This window comes from Panthera tigris, chromosome C1, assembly GCF_018350195.1.
Source record: "Panthera tigris isolate Pti1 chromosome C1, P.tigris_Pti1_mat1.1, whole genome shotgun sequence".
NCBI lineage: Eukaryota > Metazoa > Chordata > Mammalia > Carnivora > Felidae > Panthera > Panthera tigris.
Window position 1 is genome coordinate 81,540,513 of NC_056667.1, and position 17,874 is coordinate 81,558,386.

The 17,874-nt window shown below is 34.2% G+C and overlaps 1 protein-coding gene across 5 annotated transcripts in view; it reads left to right on the forward strand.

The window, feature by feature from the left end:
- Nucleotides 1–17,874, forward strand: part of PTBP2 (polypyrimidine tract binding protein 2) — an 80,033-nt gene that overhangs the window by 42,045 nt on the left and 20,114 nt on the right. For all 5 annotated transcript variants that reach the window (XM_042997961.1, XM_042997962.1, XM_042997963.1 and 2 more), the window contains 5 exons: nucleotides 721–893; nucleotides 1,761–1,904; nucleotides 7,553–7,717; nucleotides 7,810–7,920; nucleotides 13,707–13,902. In XM_042997961.1, coding sequence (XP_042853895.1) covers nucleotides 721–893; nucleotides 1,761–1,904; nucleotides 7,553–7,717; nucleotides 7,810–7,920; nucleotides 13,707–13,902 — 789 coding nt within the window. The remainder of the gene's footprint in view (nucleotides 1–720; nucleotides 894–1,760; nucleotides 1,905–7,552; nucleotides 7,718–7,809; nucleotides 7,921–13,706; nucleotides 13,903–17,874) is intronic.

The following is a 17,874-nucleotide window of genomic DNA, read 5'->3' on the forward strand; positions in this document are numbered from 1 at the left end:
TTCTTTCTGAAATTGCATTTTAATTTTTGCTTGTCATTTATTACTCTTTACGTGTGTGTGTGTGTGTGTGTGTGTGTGTGTGTGTGTGTACATACACACACTCTGTTCAGAAACATTTACCCAGTAGTTACCTTAATTGGTAACATAATTTTATTTGATAATAATTGGTGGATATGATTTTTCTCTCTCCCTTTGAAAGCCCAGTTTTTTAATTTTTAGAAATTATTCAGGCATACTCAGCTATGTTTTTAAGTTAAAAAAAAATTTTTTTTTTAAATGTTTATTTTTGAGAGACAGAGACACAGCAGGGGAGGGGGAGAGAGAGAGAGAGAGAGAGAGGGAGACACAGAATCCAAAGCAGTCTCCAAGGCTCTGAGCACAGAGCCCGACATGGGGCTCGAACCCACGAACCGTGAGATCATGACCTGAACTGAAGTCAGATGCTCAACGGACGGAGCCACCCAGGCGCCCCTTTAAAAATTTTTTTTTAATGTTTATGTTTATTTTTGAGACAGAGAGAGACAGATCATGAGCGGGGGAAGGGCAGAGAAAGAGGGAGACACAGAAAGCGAAGCAGGCTCCAGGCTCTGAGCTGTGAGCACAGAGCCCAATGTGACCCAGGGCTCAATTAAGTTCTTTTTTAAACTTTGTTTTGTGGGGTTTCTTTTTTTTTACACAAATGGGGAAAATTAATAAACTATTTTTTTAAATGTCTTTCAGCCAATGGTAATGATAGTAAAAAATTTAAAGGAGAAGATAAAATGGATGGTGCTCCTTCTCGTGTACTTCATATTCGAAAGTTACCTGGTGAAGTGACAGAAACTGAAGTTATTGCTTTAGGCTTACCTTTTGGTAAAGTGACCAACATCCTTATGCTGAAAGGAAAAAATCAGGTATGCTTCTTTCAGGACTTACAAAACTGTTAAGCCCCAAGCTATCCTGTGTGTGTGAATTAGCTATCTCCTAATAAAAGGGTAGAATATAGTAGGTCCTAACTTTTGTAAAAGAGCATAACAGAAGTTCTTGACTTTTCCTGGTAATGGTGTTTCAGAAATTAATACTAGGGAGCCAAAATGAATGAGTTACTGTAGTTTTAAATTTCGCCTTTTGAATTCACTTTTGGACTCTAATTGAACAGTTGTTATAATAAGATTGTGGAAAATACAAATGAAATATTTCTTTCATTGTGGCTTTGATATCAGAAAACAGGGTGAATACTAGTAGCATCTTCTCCTTTAAGTTTATCTCATGGAAGTGTTTATCTGATAGCATTAGAAGAAAACAGTCATTAATCCTAGATAATTCTTCATTTAATAAATGTATCTGTGGCAGAGGTGCCCTGGCATATTAAAATTTTGCTTTAAAATTTCTAATATCATTTAGAAGAACTTATGAAATTTAACATGCTCTTAAATATAATAAATGTCACTAATCTGATATTTAACTCTTAATTTTTTTCTTTCTCTCTTGAGTTATACTGCTTTAAAAATGACTAAGATTTCTTATGTCTCTAAGAGTGGTAAAATTCTGATGTTAGAAAACGTTTAGATTTTATTTTCTTTAGCTTTTGTTGGGGGACTATATTTGTGGTATATGGAAAATAAGGATAAGTAAGGATAACTTACTTGAACATCTAAATGTAACTGGGAAGGTTATAGTCTTGTACTGATTTTTCTTATTAACTGAATATATTACACAGATACTGAGGTTTATTTGAATATAATTCATGGTATTAAAATGTTTGCTATTTAAATTTTCAGGCATTTTTGGAACTAGCAACAGAGGAAGCCGCTATTACTATGGTTAATTACTATTCTGCTGTGACACCTCATCTCCGTAACCAACCAATTTATATCCAGTACTCCAATCACAAAGAACTAAAAACAGATAATACATTAAACCAAGTGAGTATGTGTAGGTACACAAATAAAATGGCCTAGGACATATTAAGAGTCTGAAACATATTAACAGAAAGTAAAAATATTTAACCATTCAGAAGCTATGGGCATTTTCTTGTTATTTTAAAGACATTTTCTTGCAGTATGTCCCTAAGTATTAAATATTATGTTAATTTACAAAATGTATGTGAAGTCTATTATGTGCATGTTTTAAATTGGTACTTGATGAAGTAAATAATATTTTTTCAAAGCTTTAAGGTTCTAGTCAAAATGTTCATTTTCATGTTGCAAGTTCAAATTTTTGTATAGAAACTGCACATGAGATTGGGCTTACTATTAGCGTAAACTGTACAGGTCTGTTGCTTAGAGTTTTAAGGTATGTTTAATACCTTTAGTTATTAATAACTAAAATTAGGAATAAAAATGTTAGAAATAAAAATATTTCTATAAGAAACTTAAGACCTGTAGGTCTTATGAAAATATTTTTATTGAAGATGTGTGAATGGTTTTCTGGTGGGAGTGGGGGTGTTTGGGAATGTAAGAATTGAGAATATATGAATATATTGAATTTTTTTAAGTGTGATGTAGAAGATACCAATTATTTAAAATTAATATGTATATATTTTTTAAATAGCATAGGAATGATTTTAGACCTAAAAACATAGCATTTAAGGAATGGTCTTTTGGCTCTTTTAATACAGTTTTTAGCTAATTATATGTTTTATGTTTCAGTAAAATATAAACTATCTGGCTGTTTGTCTTACTGAAAATGTAATAGAAAATAATTCCTCATATGTTTTAACCTTCATAAAAACTGACCTTTCCAGATCATTTTGATAGTTGATAAATAAATATTTAAAATTTTTTGTCTAAAGACCAGGCTGAATTTTCAGCTGGGTTTTGTTTTAATTTGGTAATAATTTTCATTCCTTTTGAACCAGAAATTGTACTTCTAGGAATTTATCATGAGGAAATATGCTAAAAGATATTCTATATTTATTTTACTCAGAATTTAAAATGGCATTCAGTATTTCAATTTTATTTATATATTAGTATTTTTAGTAATTTGTGAATGCATTCTCATTTTAAAAGATTCCATTGCAGGGAACATGAAAAAAGATAAGGCATCTATAGACAAATGCATGTAAGGGAAGGGGATTTATAATTTTAAATAGAATACTTAGTGAAAACCCCATGAACAGGTGACATTTCAGTTACAAACTTCAAAGTGATTTGGAAATAAATACAATTATTCTGGCCTGGACTATTCCAGACATAGGGAACAATCAATGCAACAGTTGCTTGTGTTGGGAAAACAAAACAAAACAATTGTTTTTGCAGCCATATTTTTAATTTTCAGAAGCCCTTTAATCTTTTTTGATAATCCTTTTTAGGTTACAATTAGTCAGTGTTTTGTGATTTCACAATTCTTTAAGGATACTACTAATTAATAGTATTTTTAAAAATACCTCACTCTATCTAAATTATCTCATTCTTTCAGTGTTAGCTGTTATGTTTATCTTCTGTCCATCTGTCTGTCTTCCTCCCCCCAGTTGTGTTTATATATTTTAGAAAGGACAATTAGGTTTTATTGGACTGGTATGCTTTCCTCTAGAGTAAAATAAGGAGTTTGGACACTGAGCTGGGATCCCATAAATACCAAAGAGCACCTTATTCTGGGCCTGTAAAACTCTCTTTAGAATTTCTTTCTTTTAGGGGAGGATTTTGTTGGTTTTTTTTTAATGATAAGGGAGAGAGATGATGAGGGAATGGGAGAAAGAGGAATTTGTTCATTACGCAGACTTTCCATTAACCCTTTGATTTTCGTCCTAGGACTCTGCCAATTTCTAATCTGACATAATGTGGCGGTTAACAGTGCAAACCCTGTTTGTTCTGTGTTCACTAAGTCTTCTTTGTTCCCATTTGTTTCCATTTATTTTCTGCATTCCAGGAATTTTGGTAAAAGTATTCTATGCTAATGAGGACATTCTCTCTATTCAGTGTTTGGGTTTATTCCATGTTGTATTAATTTATAGGCATTTTTATTTTTAATTTTAATTCCAGTGTAGGTAACACAGTGTTAATTAGTTTTAGGTGCACAATATAGTGATTCAGCAATTCTGTATGTTACTCAGTGCTTATCATGATAAGGGTACTCTTTAATCCCCATCACCTCATTTATAGGCATTTTTCTGGGCTTTCATAAATAGAAGAGAGTCCAATAAATATGAGTCAACCTTGAATTCTTCCATGATCCTTCCTCAAATTACCAAGTCTTACCAGTTCACTCTTGTTAATATCTGCCTAGTTTTCATCATCTTTCTTGCTACTTTAGTAGCTCAGACACAGTTACCTTTTGGCTGTACTGTGATAACAGCTCTCTTATTGATCTGCTTTTTTGCTTTCCCCTCTTGAATTCTTTCTCCCTCCCTACTTCCTCTCCCCTTCCCCTACACTTCCCCCTCTCCCCTTCCCTATTAGTCTCTTTCCCCTCACCCCGTCCCTCTCTCTTAAATATATATATTTATATATTTTTTTTAATAGTTGGTTTATTTATTTTGAGAGTGGGGGAGAGTGTGTGCAAGTAGGGGAGGGACAGAGGGGGCGGGGGGGGAGAGAGAGAGAGAGAGAGAGAGAGAGAGAGAGAGAGAGAGAATGAATGAATGAATGAATATATATATCCCAACCAGGCTCCACACTGGCAGTGCAGAGCTCCATGTGGTGTTCGAAATCATGAACTATGAGATCATGACCTGAGACGAAATCAAGAGTCAGGTACTTAACCAGCTGAGTCACCCAGGTACCCCTAAGTATGTATATATCTTTGTAAAACAGACAAATCTGATTTTAGTTACTCTCCTGCAGCCATATCCTTTTCATGCTCAGGATAAAGCCCTTCAGAAGAGATGGCTACTATTTCTGTCTTAAGGCTGTATGTTTCCTTGTGCTTCTACCCAAAAGTAATTGTAAATCCTCCAACCTGGCATGCTTTCTCTTATTTCCAGTCTTTTGAGGCCACTGTGTTTCTGTGATGTCACTCTTGCCTGGAATATTAAGGCCTGCCTACCCTTGTGCCACTTTTCCAACCCACACTTCACATGGCCGGTTAGTAGACATCTTCAGGTCTCCCCTTAGTTTCCTCTAGAAAGCCATCTTTTGATCCACAGTGTGGGTGAGGTTTGCATTAAGAAACTTTGACACCGGCGCCTGGGTGGCTCAGTTAGTTAAGCGTCCAACTCTTGGTTTTGGCTTAGGATCTGATTTCACAGTTCAGGAGTTTGAGCCCCATGTTGGGCTTTGCACTGCCAGTGGAGAGCCTGCTTGAGATTCTCTCCCTCTCTCTCTGCCCCTTCCCTGCTAGCATGTGAATGTGTATGCTCTTTCTCTCTTTCTCTCTCTCAATAAATAAATAAACTTTAAAAAAAAAACAAAACTTTGACATAAATTAAAACCACATTGAGCTACTACCATGTACTGTGTCAGATTGCCTATGATTAAGATGGGTAATGCCAGATGTTGGTAACAAGGTTGGGAAGCTGGAACTTTCATATATACATGCTAAGAATGTAAATTAGTAGACTTATGTTTAAAAACTTGAAATATGTAGTAAAGCTGAGCATATACATAATCTTTGTCTTAGTAAATCTATCCTAGTTACATACCTGAGAAAATATGTAATATGTGCATCAGAAGATACGTATGAGAAAGTTCATGGAACACTAATACATAATAGCCCCAAACTAGAAATCATCTACATGTTCAGCAGCAGTAGAATATGTTGTGGCATATTCATTTGTTGGAATTTCTTAGAATACAAAAAGAATGATCAAGCTACTTATACTTGCAAAACATGGATGTATATCATAAAAATAATGTTTAGTGAAAGAAGCCAGACCAAAGTAGAACACATATGATGCCATTTTATATAACTGGGAGAAAGCATGAATGTGGCCTCTAGGGTTTTGACAATGCTCTATTTTTATCTAGTCATTTTACAGATATGTCCAATTTGTGATGTTTTATTGAGCTGTATACTCTTAGGATCCGTGTCCTTTTATATGTATATGTAATAGTTCACTAAGTTCAGTTAAAATCTTTGTTGGCAAGCCAACTCTGTTTCATCAATTAAAAAAAATATGGAAAGTTATTTGTTAATGATAGTAGAAAACCTGATTGTTAAGCTAAAAAGAGAAGATGGAGAAAAGTGAATAGTACTGGGGGGAAAGGTTTGTAATAGACATATCGCACACACACACCTAGGTGATATATGGAAGGGTACCCATGTTTATATCGGTATGGAATGGGTATGAGAAAGGATACAGGGTGACAGGGTTGCAGAGGAAACTTTTAACCTTTTGTTCCATTTGGATAGTATATCATGTGATTCCTGTTTTAAAAAGACATTCCATTATTTGAGGTAGGAGATGTTAGTATTTTCCTAAGTTGTGATATTTCCATGCTTGCAATAACATAAATATATGTAAGGACATGCTTCACTAGTGAAGGAAGTAATATTGCAGTACACTACTTAAAATACTTCAAGTCACCTCAGCCAATATATAGATCTGTAGGTCATATTATTGTTTAATTAGCATTTAAATAATGAGGTTTGACCAGATGGGCATGTGGTCTCTGAATTCCATACTGCGTGATCTCCTGGTTATGGGACATGTCAATGAAATGACTTTTTTTTTTTTTTGTTTCCAGCTTTATTGAGATAAAAATTGATATATTGTGTAAATTTAAGGTATATATTGTGTTGATTTGACACACGGATTGCAAAATTATTTCTACCATAGTATATGTGCTGTCAAAGTTACCAGTTTTGTTTATTCTCATATCTTTTGTGTTCGCCTTCCTTTTCATTTATCATGCTGAGTTTATATTCCTATTCATCTGCCAGTACAGCTTTTTCAAACTGTAAAACAATGTAGTAGTATTTGTTATTGTTACTTAACAGTTATTTGCCTTTGTATAGGTTTTTTGACCCCAGATAGGTAGAAATACTATTTCCTTACTGGTGAATCTATCATAGTAGTAATATTCTAGTATGTATATTTTTTCACATTTTAAAATCTCCGAAATTAAGATGTGTCTTAAGTGTCGTTGATTTGTCTGGTTTAATTAGTAGTATTTTAGAAGTTATGCTACTATGAAAAAGACTTAATATATGTCCTGAATATTTCTCCTTTAAGATTGTATTAGAAATAATAAACTTTACAGGAGTTCTTTTGGATAATCTGGTAATCCCCTTGCTGAGGTTTACTGGGTACCTTTTTTATGGAGTGAATAATGTTAAGTTGAAGTTTTATTGTTCTCTAAAAGTTTGTTTAAAACATTTTCTGATGATATGAATCTGCCAAACTATATTTTGTTCTTTTGAAAATAAATTATGTTGCCTTTCTTCGTTTGTTCCATTATCTAGGTCCCAAACCTTAGATAATTGTTTTGAAGTAAATACCAGTAGATACTTGAATTATAAACCGATAATACCTGGCTCATGGTAGGAGCTCCAAAGTATTTATTGAATGATTGTTAAATTTTGTTTAATCTGTGTGTGTTGTAGAAAAAAATGAACTAATAGTGTAACATGTAGCAAAGTTTAAATGAAAATATGGAGTGTGTTTCTAAAGTGCTTATCTTTTAATTTTCAGCGTGCTCAAGCAGTTCTTCAAGCTGTGACAGCTGTCCAGACAGCAAATACGCCACTTAGTGGCACCACAGTTAGTGAGAGTGCAGTGACTCCAGCCCAGAGTCCAGTGCTTAGAATAATTATTGACAATATGTACTACCCTGTAACACTTGATGTTCTTCACCAAGTAAGTTTAACTTAATTTTCATGTTTACCTATAAATTGGAGAAATAAAGATAACAGTAGATAAATAATATTTTGATTTTAATTTTTTAACAGATATTTTCAAAGTTTGGTGCTGTATTAAAGATCATCACATTTACAAAAAATAACCAGTTTCAGGCTCTTCTCCAGTATGGTGATCCAGTAAATGCTCAACAAGCAAAACTAGTAAGTCTGGAGCTTGCTTTTTTTTTTTTTTTTTTTTTAAATAGATAGTGATCTTTTTCAATGGTGGGTACACATAAACACATATATTGCTGATGTTACTAATATGGACATAACTTGGCAATACCATGTAGCATTGTAGATGGCACAAATTGGTATCATTTACATACAGTTAGAAAAGCTTGGTATTTGTGATAGAAATGTTTATTTCTAAGGATAGTTCTATCTATAGTTATCTATAATAATTGATTTCTGTTACTTTCCATTTTTGATTTAGGTCCAAAGTTTTATGCTCCTGAGGATATGGCAGGATATATTGTGCATGAACACCAGTAAAGATTTTGAGTGTTTTCCAGTGGGAGTTTCAGAGTAATTAATTTAGCTATCAAGACACTTGGGCTGAAATAATCATCACACATGTGGTTCAGATATTATGATAAGCTCTCAGTTTATTTAAGACTACAGTATATTTAATACTCTCTTTAAAGGCTTTTTTTTTTTAAGACTGCTTTTTTGAATAGATTCCTGATCTGCTTTTTATTTCCATCATTTACGTTTTTTTTTTTGTTGTTATATATGGAGGATAAGAAACTACTAAAAGAAGTAAAATATCTTCCCGTATCATGACCACTATTGAAAACTGCATATCATATCTTTGCTACCAACTGCCTTAATCTTCTATTTGTGTATCGTATTTAAATCTACCTTTGCTCTAGCTCTTTAACGTCTTGTGCCATGTTATCTCATTGTGATTATTATTCTGTTGTTAAACGATCAAATATTCATTATTAAACCATTACATCAGCTGTCTTATCTTCCTTTACCTTCTGTCTTACCTCTTTTTTCTCCCTTTTACTCATACTTTCAAATAATTATGGTCTGTAATACTTCAGTGCTTCCTCTAGATCAAGATAGATTGTATTGAACCCAGACCATTTTTGATTGTTTCATTGTGTTTCCAACTTCAGCATGTCATTTGGGAAGCAAAAATAGCTTCAGATATTTTTGCTATACCGTTTATATTGGCATAATTGAAATGTTTACCAAGTGCTGTTATCTCGTTTTTTTCCTAATATGTAGTCAACAGAACAGGAATTACTCTTGTGTTATAAGGAGATGCTAATATTTAAAGAGGTAAATTACTTACAACGTTCACTATATGTAAGGTAGACATATTTTCAGTCTGATTTTCTCCAGTATGTTGCTACTCACTTGTTCTTAAGTTACATGATCTAATCTTATTATATTTTCCTTTTCAGGCATACATTAACACTTGGGATTCTTTTTTCCAAAAATATTGATTTCTCTTTACATGTCCCTGACCTCTAACTTTGGAGATATTTTATATTTAAAGAGTAACCAAAATCCATGTGGTATGAGGTTTGATCAGTAGCATACGGTCTAGAAGCCAGGATGTTTATGGCACTTTTCACAGCTTCCAAATATTTAAATATAGTGCATGTTTTTCTTAATGTGGAATATTTTTTGTCATCCCTTCTGATGGAGAGGGGAGAGTATTTGGTACAAGGCAATGGAATGGAATTTAATTTGAAATTACACTGCATTTGGGGTATAATCCAATGGGGAGAGTAGTTTATGTGTTTTGTCTGAGGTAATCTATAGTAATGAGAACAAAAGATTGTACTTTAATTATGTTATCAGATATTTGAGGTTTAAATTTAACCAGTCGTCTGTGTAGGATAATAAGCATCAAATATTTGTGAGGGTTACACTCAATCATGTCTTCTCTACAAAGATCTACAGTTGTAATTCCGAGGGAGTTATTAGGTAATTATTTAATATTCATTATTTAACTATTCTTGTATCTGAACTGAACATCATTTCACTTATTAGAGAAGGAAAAAAGAGGTCGTTTCCCGAACTTGCTTGCCCCATTATCTTGTAATCCAGATTCCTTGTTAAAACATATACTTTTGATGACTCTAGTAATCTTTCTTCATGCCTGTATCCAGACTGTTGGGTGTAGCTAGAGAATATCCTGTAATCTAGCAGTTGATACCAGTTGAAGTTTATCAGCATTAATTACAAATAGGCCCTCTATTCTGCTTGACAAATGTCACCACATTTCTCCAGCATGCTGTCCCATTTTTCACAAAGACTGTATCAGAAAATTAGTCTACCAACTCTCTTCACTCCTCCTTATGAGCTTGCCTACTATTTCTCAGAAAAAATAGAAGGTATCGGATGGAAACTCCCATCAGGTTTTCTCACAAAATCCACTTATACCACACCTATCGTTCTCTTCTAATAAAAGGCATAGATAACTTTAGGACAAGTAAACACCAGATCCTGTCTTCTTCTCCCCTTCAAGAGACTTTGCACTATCGTTCATCCCTCTTTCTCTTACATTTTTCTCTGTTGGCTACTTGTCACCAGTGTCACAAGCATCATTAAATTTCTCTCATTTTGAGTGAATTTACCCTGAACTCCACACATGTATCACCCTTTCTTCCTCCCTTTTCATTTATAGCCAGACCTACTAAATAAGCTCTCTGTTTGCTGTGTATACTTTTTCCCTTTTTATTTCCTCACCTACTATAATTTGGTTTCAGCCCCGATTTACTGAAATTATTCTTCCCAGTGTCCCCAGGATCACTACAGTAGGTAAATCTCACCAGCCTTATTCAGTCCTTACCCTCTAGGTACCTTTCATACAGCGTGAGCCATTCTCTTTCTTAAAATCTTCTCTTCTCCTGGTCTCAACACTTCTTGCCTAGATATGTTCCACCTCTCTTTGTCTCATCATATCCTTTCCCTTCTTTCTGCCTGGGGGACTTCACCTGTTCCCATAGCTCAATTATACCTTCATGACTGTGACATGCCCACGTGGCTCTTTCTAGCTCAGATCTCTTCTGAGAGACCCAGAGTAGGAACTTAGTGGACCATTAGGCACCTTCAGACTTAGTGTGATCAGTTCAGCTCCTGTCACCTACCCACTCAGCCTTTCTCCCCGCCCCTCGCCCCCCCCCCCAAAAAAAAAACCCAAACCCTTCCTCACCTGTGTCAGTAAAAAGCTCAGGGTATCGAATTCCATGTCAGTAACAAGCCAGAAAACATGTCTTTTATTCCTCTTCCTTTCATCCTACCACCAAATCTTATTCTCATCCTAAATTTCTGTTGAATCTATCCTTTTGTCTCCCAGCTCTCTTGCACACCACCTTCGTCTAAACCAGGTGTTATTCAAAGTGCTGGTCTCTGATGGTACCAGGAGCGTTTGCCAAAATACAAGTCAGCATACTTCTAGTAGTGTGTTTAGTGCGCTGTTAATACAGATTCTGACACACTCCTTTTCATGCAGAGTGATTTGGACAGCTAGTCCAAGAATCCCAGAAGGCCTCTGACTCACCTCACCACTTTGAGTTCTTCCCCTACACTTATTTTTCTCCCGAGCACTAAGGATGATTCAACATAAAGTCCTATTACTTCCATTCTCAGTGCCCTTCAGTGACTGGCTTTTGTCATTAGTGTAAACTTCTCAGTCCTTAACATGGCTTACAGAACTCTAAAGCAATCCTCAGTGTTTGTCTTTCCAATCTCATCTCTCTTCTTTTAACTAAATTGGAATTTTTTAAAAGTTTTTCATTTTATTTATTTTAGAGTGCGTAGGTGGGGAAGTGGGACAGAGGAGGAGGAGAAGGAGGAGGAGGAGACAGAGAATCCTAAGCAGGCTCCATGCTCAGCACAGAGCTCAACACGGGACTCATTTCCACAACCCTGGGATCATGACCCAAGCTGAAATCAAGAGTTGGACACTCAAGTAACTGAGCCACCCAGGCACCCCAACTATATTGGACTTTGTAAAATAGCTTGCATATGCTGTATTTTCTCTGATTTCTCAGGCTTAGAACCTGATGTTTCATTTGCTTCTACTGCTTTCTCTTTGTCTTTTTATGTCCACCTCTACCTGTCTTCCTCTTTCAGGTTTAGAAGTCTCTAAGAAGTCTTCCGTAAACTTCCAGCTACATCACATCCCTTCCTTTGTTCTCACTACCACACATCAAATTTGTAATTACTTGTGAGATGTCTATATTTTGTTTTCCTATAAGTTATATAAGAGTGGGTGGCTCTTCTGCTTTGTTCCTAGAACATATATTCCTAGAACATAGCACGGTGTATAGCACATTGTAGGTATTAGAACTTTCATACTGTGTCACAACTCTCCCAGCACTTGTGGAGAACATCACCTGCTGTGCTACAGATCTCTTCCTGTTTTGCAGTCATCCTTGTATATCTCAGTATACTACAAAATGAATTGGTTCTAAACTTTGTAGTTCATTTGCCACATTTTTAAAAAAGTTTTTTTAATGTTTATTTATTTTTGAGGAAGACAGAGTGAGCAGGGGAGGGGCAGGGAGAGAGCGAGAGACACAGAATCTGAAGCAGGCTCCAAGCTCTGAGCTGTCAGCACAGAGCCCAACATGGGGCTTGAACTCATGAACCATGAGATCATGACCTGAGCCGAAGTCAGGCACTCAATGGACTGAGTCACCCAGGCGCCCCTCAGTTCCTACATTTTTATGCTTATTAAGACAATGAAGGCTATGTAAAAAACAGATTAACAGTGGAGCATTAGTGAGTGCTGGAAAAATTCAACAATCTCTTGAATTTGTCCTAAGGTTCATATATATTTCAGTCCAGTCTTCAAAAGTCTGCAAAAAAAAAAAAAAAAAAATGCTGGTCTACTACTAAAGTACTATAGTTCTAAATATATACATATAATGGATCTTGGTCTATGTAAACATCAGGCTTAATCTATTGATCTATTATCAGAAGAACTTGTTTCATTTTCATTTTCATGGTGATTTAGCTAAACATTCTTCATTTCTGAACTATTGTTTTATACAGTAAATGTTTATTCTTCTAATGAAAAATTAATATATTCCCTTGTTCTTTAGTTTCTTCTAGGCTTATATCCAGCTGGAGTAGCAATTGTGATTATATAGGAGCAGGAAAAAAAAACCATAATAATCATAACAGCAGCATGGTCTTTTATAACTCACATTATACTTACACATACATGATCTTTTGTTTAATCCTCAAAGTAACCTGTGAGGATCATGGCAGCCATTACCATCTTTGTTTTCCAGATTAAGAAAGATCCTGATACTCAGAGAGGTTAAGTAACTTGCTCAATATGACGTAATTGAATGTAGACTTTTCAGCTCTAGAGCCTGTACTCTTCTATTCCAGAGCTTTCCTGGGATGATGTTGGATTTTCTGTTTCAAGTTATTTTGATTCAGGTTGAACACCTCAAGTTACGGAAATAATAGTTTTTGCCCCGTTTTATGGGACTTGCTATTATGCCTTATAGTGATACTTACTTGGCTTGAGGCACTTCATAAAATGTGTCATCAAACAAAAGTTACCTTACAAAATTCTAACAATTCTTCTAAGTACTGCCATCCAGCAAAAAATGTGTATAATAAAATTAAAGTATTAAGCAGACTATTATGGTATGACTTTGACAGGACTGTCATCCTTGTTTATTTTTTTAAATTATTTGCAGATACTTTGAATTAAAAGCATTAGCAAATGTGTTCAACTGGTTGTATTTTAGATTTAAGTAGCACTTTCTGTTTAAAGAAGATAGTATTTGTGGAAACAAATAATGTACAGCTGGGATAACGAAGAATGATGCATGATACTTGGTCCCTTTCCTGGTGGCTTTTATGTGCAGGTCTTCAATATTGGGTTTTATTGTCGAAATCCTATTTCTTGCTAATTTTCATTCCTTAAGACTGCTGATATACTTTATTCACTTTTACAGGCCCTAGATGGTCAGAATATTTATAATGCTTGCTGTACACTAAGGATTGATTTTTCCAAACTTGTGAATTTGAATGTAAAATACAACAATGATAAAAGTAGGGATTATACTCGACCTGATCTTCCATCTGGGGATGGACAACCTGCATTGGACCCAGCTATTGCTGCAGCATTTGCCAAGGAGACCTCTCTCTTAGGTATGATTTTTATTGTCTATACCACTTTTCTCCGATTTTGCCAAATGGGAAAGTGCCTATTAAAACTACAGTAAGTATAATAAATCCTCCATTTTGGAATTTAAGAAATTGTGTTAGGTTATTATTATTATTTTTTTTATGATGCATATGAATGCTGTTGGGAGAAAAGCTTAAAGTGTTAATTACAGTTCTATCAGCTATATTCCTTTCATCATCCTCAGTTTCTCTGTTAAAAGAAGAGCTCTAATAAAGAAATACTGTTGAGTTATTTACACGTTAAACTTGATTACACACTGTCTTGGTCTATGTCTAGAGTCTTTGTCCATATTCTTTAGTCTTTAGCAATTCTGATTGCTTTAATTTAGTACTGCACAGAAACGGTGAAAAGTCAACAGGTGAAACATGTAATGGGATTAGTCATATGGGTTTTTTCAATGATATTATAATCTGTCTCTTAAAAAACAATTTAAACGAAGAATTCGCTATGAAGATTTATTCTGGTATTCACATTTTGTCTCAATCATTTATATTTCACCTTGTTCTACAATGGATTTGAGTCACCTCCCATAAAAAAAATACAAAAATTTGCAACAACTAGTTGATGGAGTAAAGATGAAGATAATAGGGAATGAAGAATAAGGGGAAATGTTACTTTGTAAGTAAAATGAGTGATTTATAACTTAGGATGAAATTTTAGTTTTATTTGCTGTGTTTCAGAAATTCTTGACATTTGATATTTGTAAGATTTTCTTTAAATCAGAGTGTGTCCATATGGAACCCAAGATTGAGGAGTTAAAAACTAGCTCTTACAGTTTAGTTTGTGTCCCTCAGTCAGAAAAAGCATATTATAATGAAGTAATTCTTAGAAATAGATTTATATTTATTGTGGATATGTAACAATGGTGTTTTCCATTGAAAGTGCAGTATAGGTGATACATCTGTGAACAGAGACACCCTAATGCACAAGAGAAGCAGTTGACATTTGAAATTAATTCTGGTGACTTCAGACCAAACTGACCCTTTATTCTAATGTTCTAACACATCTAGCACAAGCCCTAACTGTCTTTCATGACTTTAACAGAGCCTTAAGGTTGGTAATATTTTTTTCTGACAGAATCTCTATCACAGTGTGGGCCTACTTTAAGCCTTTACTCCCTTAACTTGGCTTCTTAAATTGATTATTTCGTAATGTACCATTTTAAAGGTAAAGGCAAGAGTGAGACAATGAGTGATACATGATCTTTGATTATAATCATTACTATAGATTCTTCAATTCTTTACTGATAGAAATGATATGATTTTTACAGAAGAGAAAACATCAACATTTATCGAGTAGCATTCTACTAGGCACTGTTCAGTCACATTATTTAATCCTTAAAATAACCAAAGCAGATGACGTCTCTTTTTTGAGAAGTTTAAAAATTCACATGGAACTCGTTGAACAATTTAAGGGTAAAATACCAAGAAATTCCAGCTAGTGACAAGCATAGGACCATAACAATCAGTTCCTTGGACTCTTAAGGAGTTTGTGTGTGTGCTCATTTGGGTATAGTTAGATGTGCCTCTGTGTGTTTGGATTCTGGATGGAATACAGGTTAGAAGTCATGAAGATTCTTCTAGGGAGTTCATCACTGTTTTCCTTGTAACCTCATAGCCCTGATGAAATTTTTTTTTAAGTAATAGTAAAACATTTTTCTCATAAATATGAAGCACTGGCATAACTAACTTGTGTCTTCCTCTGTACTTTCATTATCCATTTTTCAGGTATTGTGTATTTTTGCACTAAAAGCATATGAGTAAAGTTCACTCCTTAATAAATGTGGCTAGTGTCTTCTCCTTCGCTCTGTTTTGACTATTTTAATATATTTTTGTTTCTGCACTCTTGCTTGATAAGGAAAAAGGAAATGTTTTGTAGTGGAAATATGTGAATTCACCTTTAACTAAATGATTTCATCGTTTATCTATTTCAGTGGTTTTGGATTTTGTTATAACTGGGTTTTGTTTAAGTATCCCCAGATATTTTTTGAATGTTAGGGGAGTTACAAGATTCAAAAATCAGATAATGGAATGGACTCTGATAGTTTTGATCATTTACAAGAGGTAACCACTGTTAATATTTTTGCTCTTATTTTCTATGTAAATACGTATTTTTGTACAAAATTAAAATCACACTGCAGTTTTGTGATATGTTATAATTGTTATTTTGTAAGAATTTTTTTGAAAACTAATTTTAATATTTTTGAAAGTACCTTTGTTGGACATTGAATCTTCTTCTATACTTTTTATTAATATATATGGCATGTGACAGATACCCTGTACATAACTTTTTGTCTTTCAAATTATTCCCTTAAACTAGATGCCTAGAGCTAGAAATACTAAATCAAAAAAAGTGTTAAAGACTCCTGATTCTTACTGCAAATTTCTTTCTAGAAAGGTGATATTAAACTAATATGAATGGGGGGCGCCTTGGTGGCTCAGTCGGTTAAGCGTCTGACTTCGGCTCAGGTCATGATCTCACGGTCTGTGAGTTCGAGCCCCGCGTCGGGCTCTGTGCTGACAGCTCAGAGCCTGGAGCCTGTTTCATATTCTGTGTCTCCCTCTCTCTCTGACCCTCCCCCGTTCATGCTCTGTCTCTCTCTGTCTCAAAAATAAATAAACATTTAAAAAAAAAAAAAAACCTAATATGAATGGTATATGAGTCTGGCTATTCCACTTTTTTCCCTACTAGCATTGAGTATTATTTTTTTGATTTACTGGATATTAATTTGATAAGAATGTGTCAGGTTATTTTAATTTTTTATTATGAGCTAGCTTGTAATTTTTAAATGCTTATTAGACAGAAGTCTCTGAATTGGTTGTCTTTCTATTGGGATGTACATGTAAAGTGTGTTTTAAGGTTATCCATATTTCATATAAGCTGAGTCTTCAACTTGATTCACACAGTATTTTACGCTAGCCAGTTTATAGAAAAATTATTTTTAAATTTATCTCAATCCAAAGATATCTATTTATCGGACATGAAGTTAATTTTTTCCCCCACATTGGTGGATATTGTCATCTTTATAAGGAGCCACTTACTATTTTGCCTTTTATAGTAGCTTTCAGGCACCCTTTATAGCAACATCCAATATTACTTTAGTAAGGTCATGCCCTCTGGAATGGTAACTAAATCTTTTCTATGTTTATTTGCCTGCAATGATATTTAATGTCAGGTGACTTCAACATACAACAAACTGGTATTGATGGTATTGATCCATTTCCTGCTGAGACTTCCTCAAGCAGTACTTGTTCAAAATGAAATAATTGATAGATGACCCTTTATTTCGAAGATTCTGTAAGAACACAAGTACTAAATATTTTCTGCAAATATTTAGGGAATTCACTTTACCTCGTATAATTTTATATCTAAGGATTTGGCTGAATTCGGAATCAATATTATACATTTTAATTGGTTTATTTTACATAATGGTTTATTAAGACTAGCATTTATACTTGGCTTCTCTTTTTCTTTTAGTGCTAGGGATTACAGTGTCTCAGTGTCTCAGAAAATGTACTTCTTTCAAGAAGTGAGACCTAGTGCTTTGTAAATAATTAGAAATCTGACATCTAAATACATAATCACAAATCCAGCAGACTATTAGTTATTCACGTATTCTACTTCAAAGAAAAAGGTGATAAAAATCCTTGAGATTATAAATTGAGATGTCGTTACTATGATCATTTTATCATGTTTAAGAAGTGTATTTAATTTATTAAGGGGCGGATCACTTTTAGAAAAATTGCTGGAAGTAATTTTTCACGATCATGTTGTCTACATTTAAAAAATTAGGGAAGGTACTGTGTACAAAGAGTACTTTAGAGCTTTCCATGCGTTTTGAGTTGAATAAAGTAATTGTCATCCATTTCTTCATATGGCCTTAACAAAAGTCAATACAAAACTTTTTATACGAAATCTGTTGATGTCAAAATAAT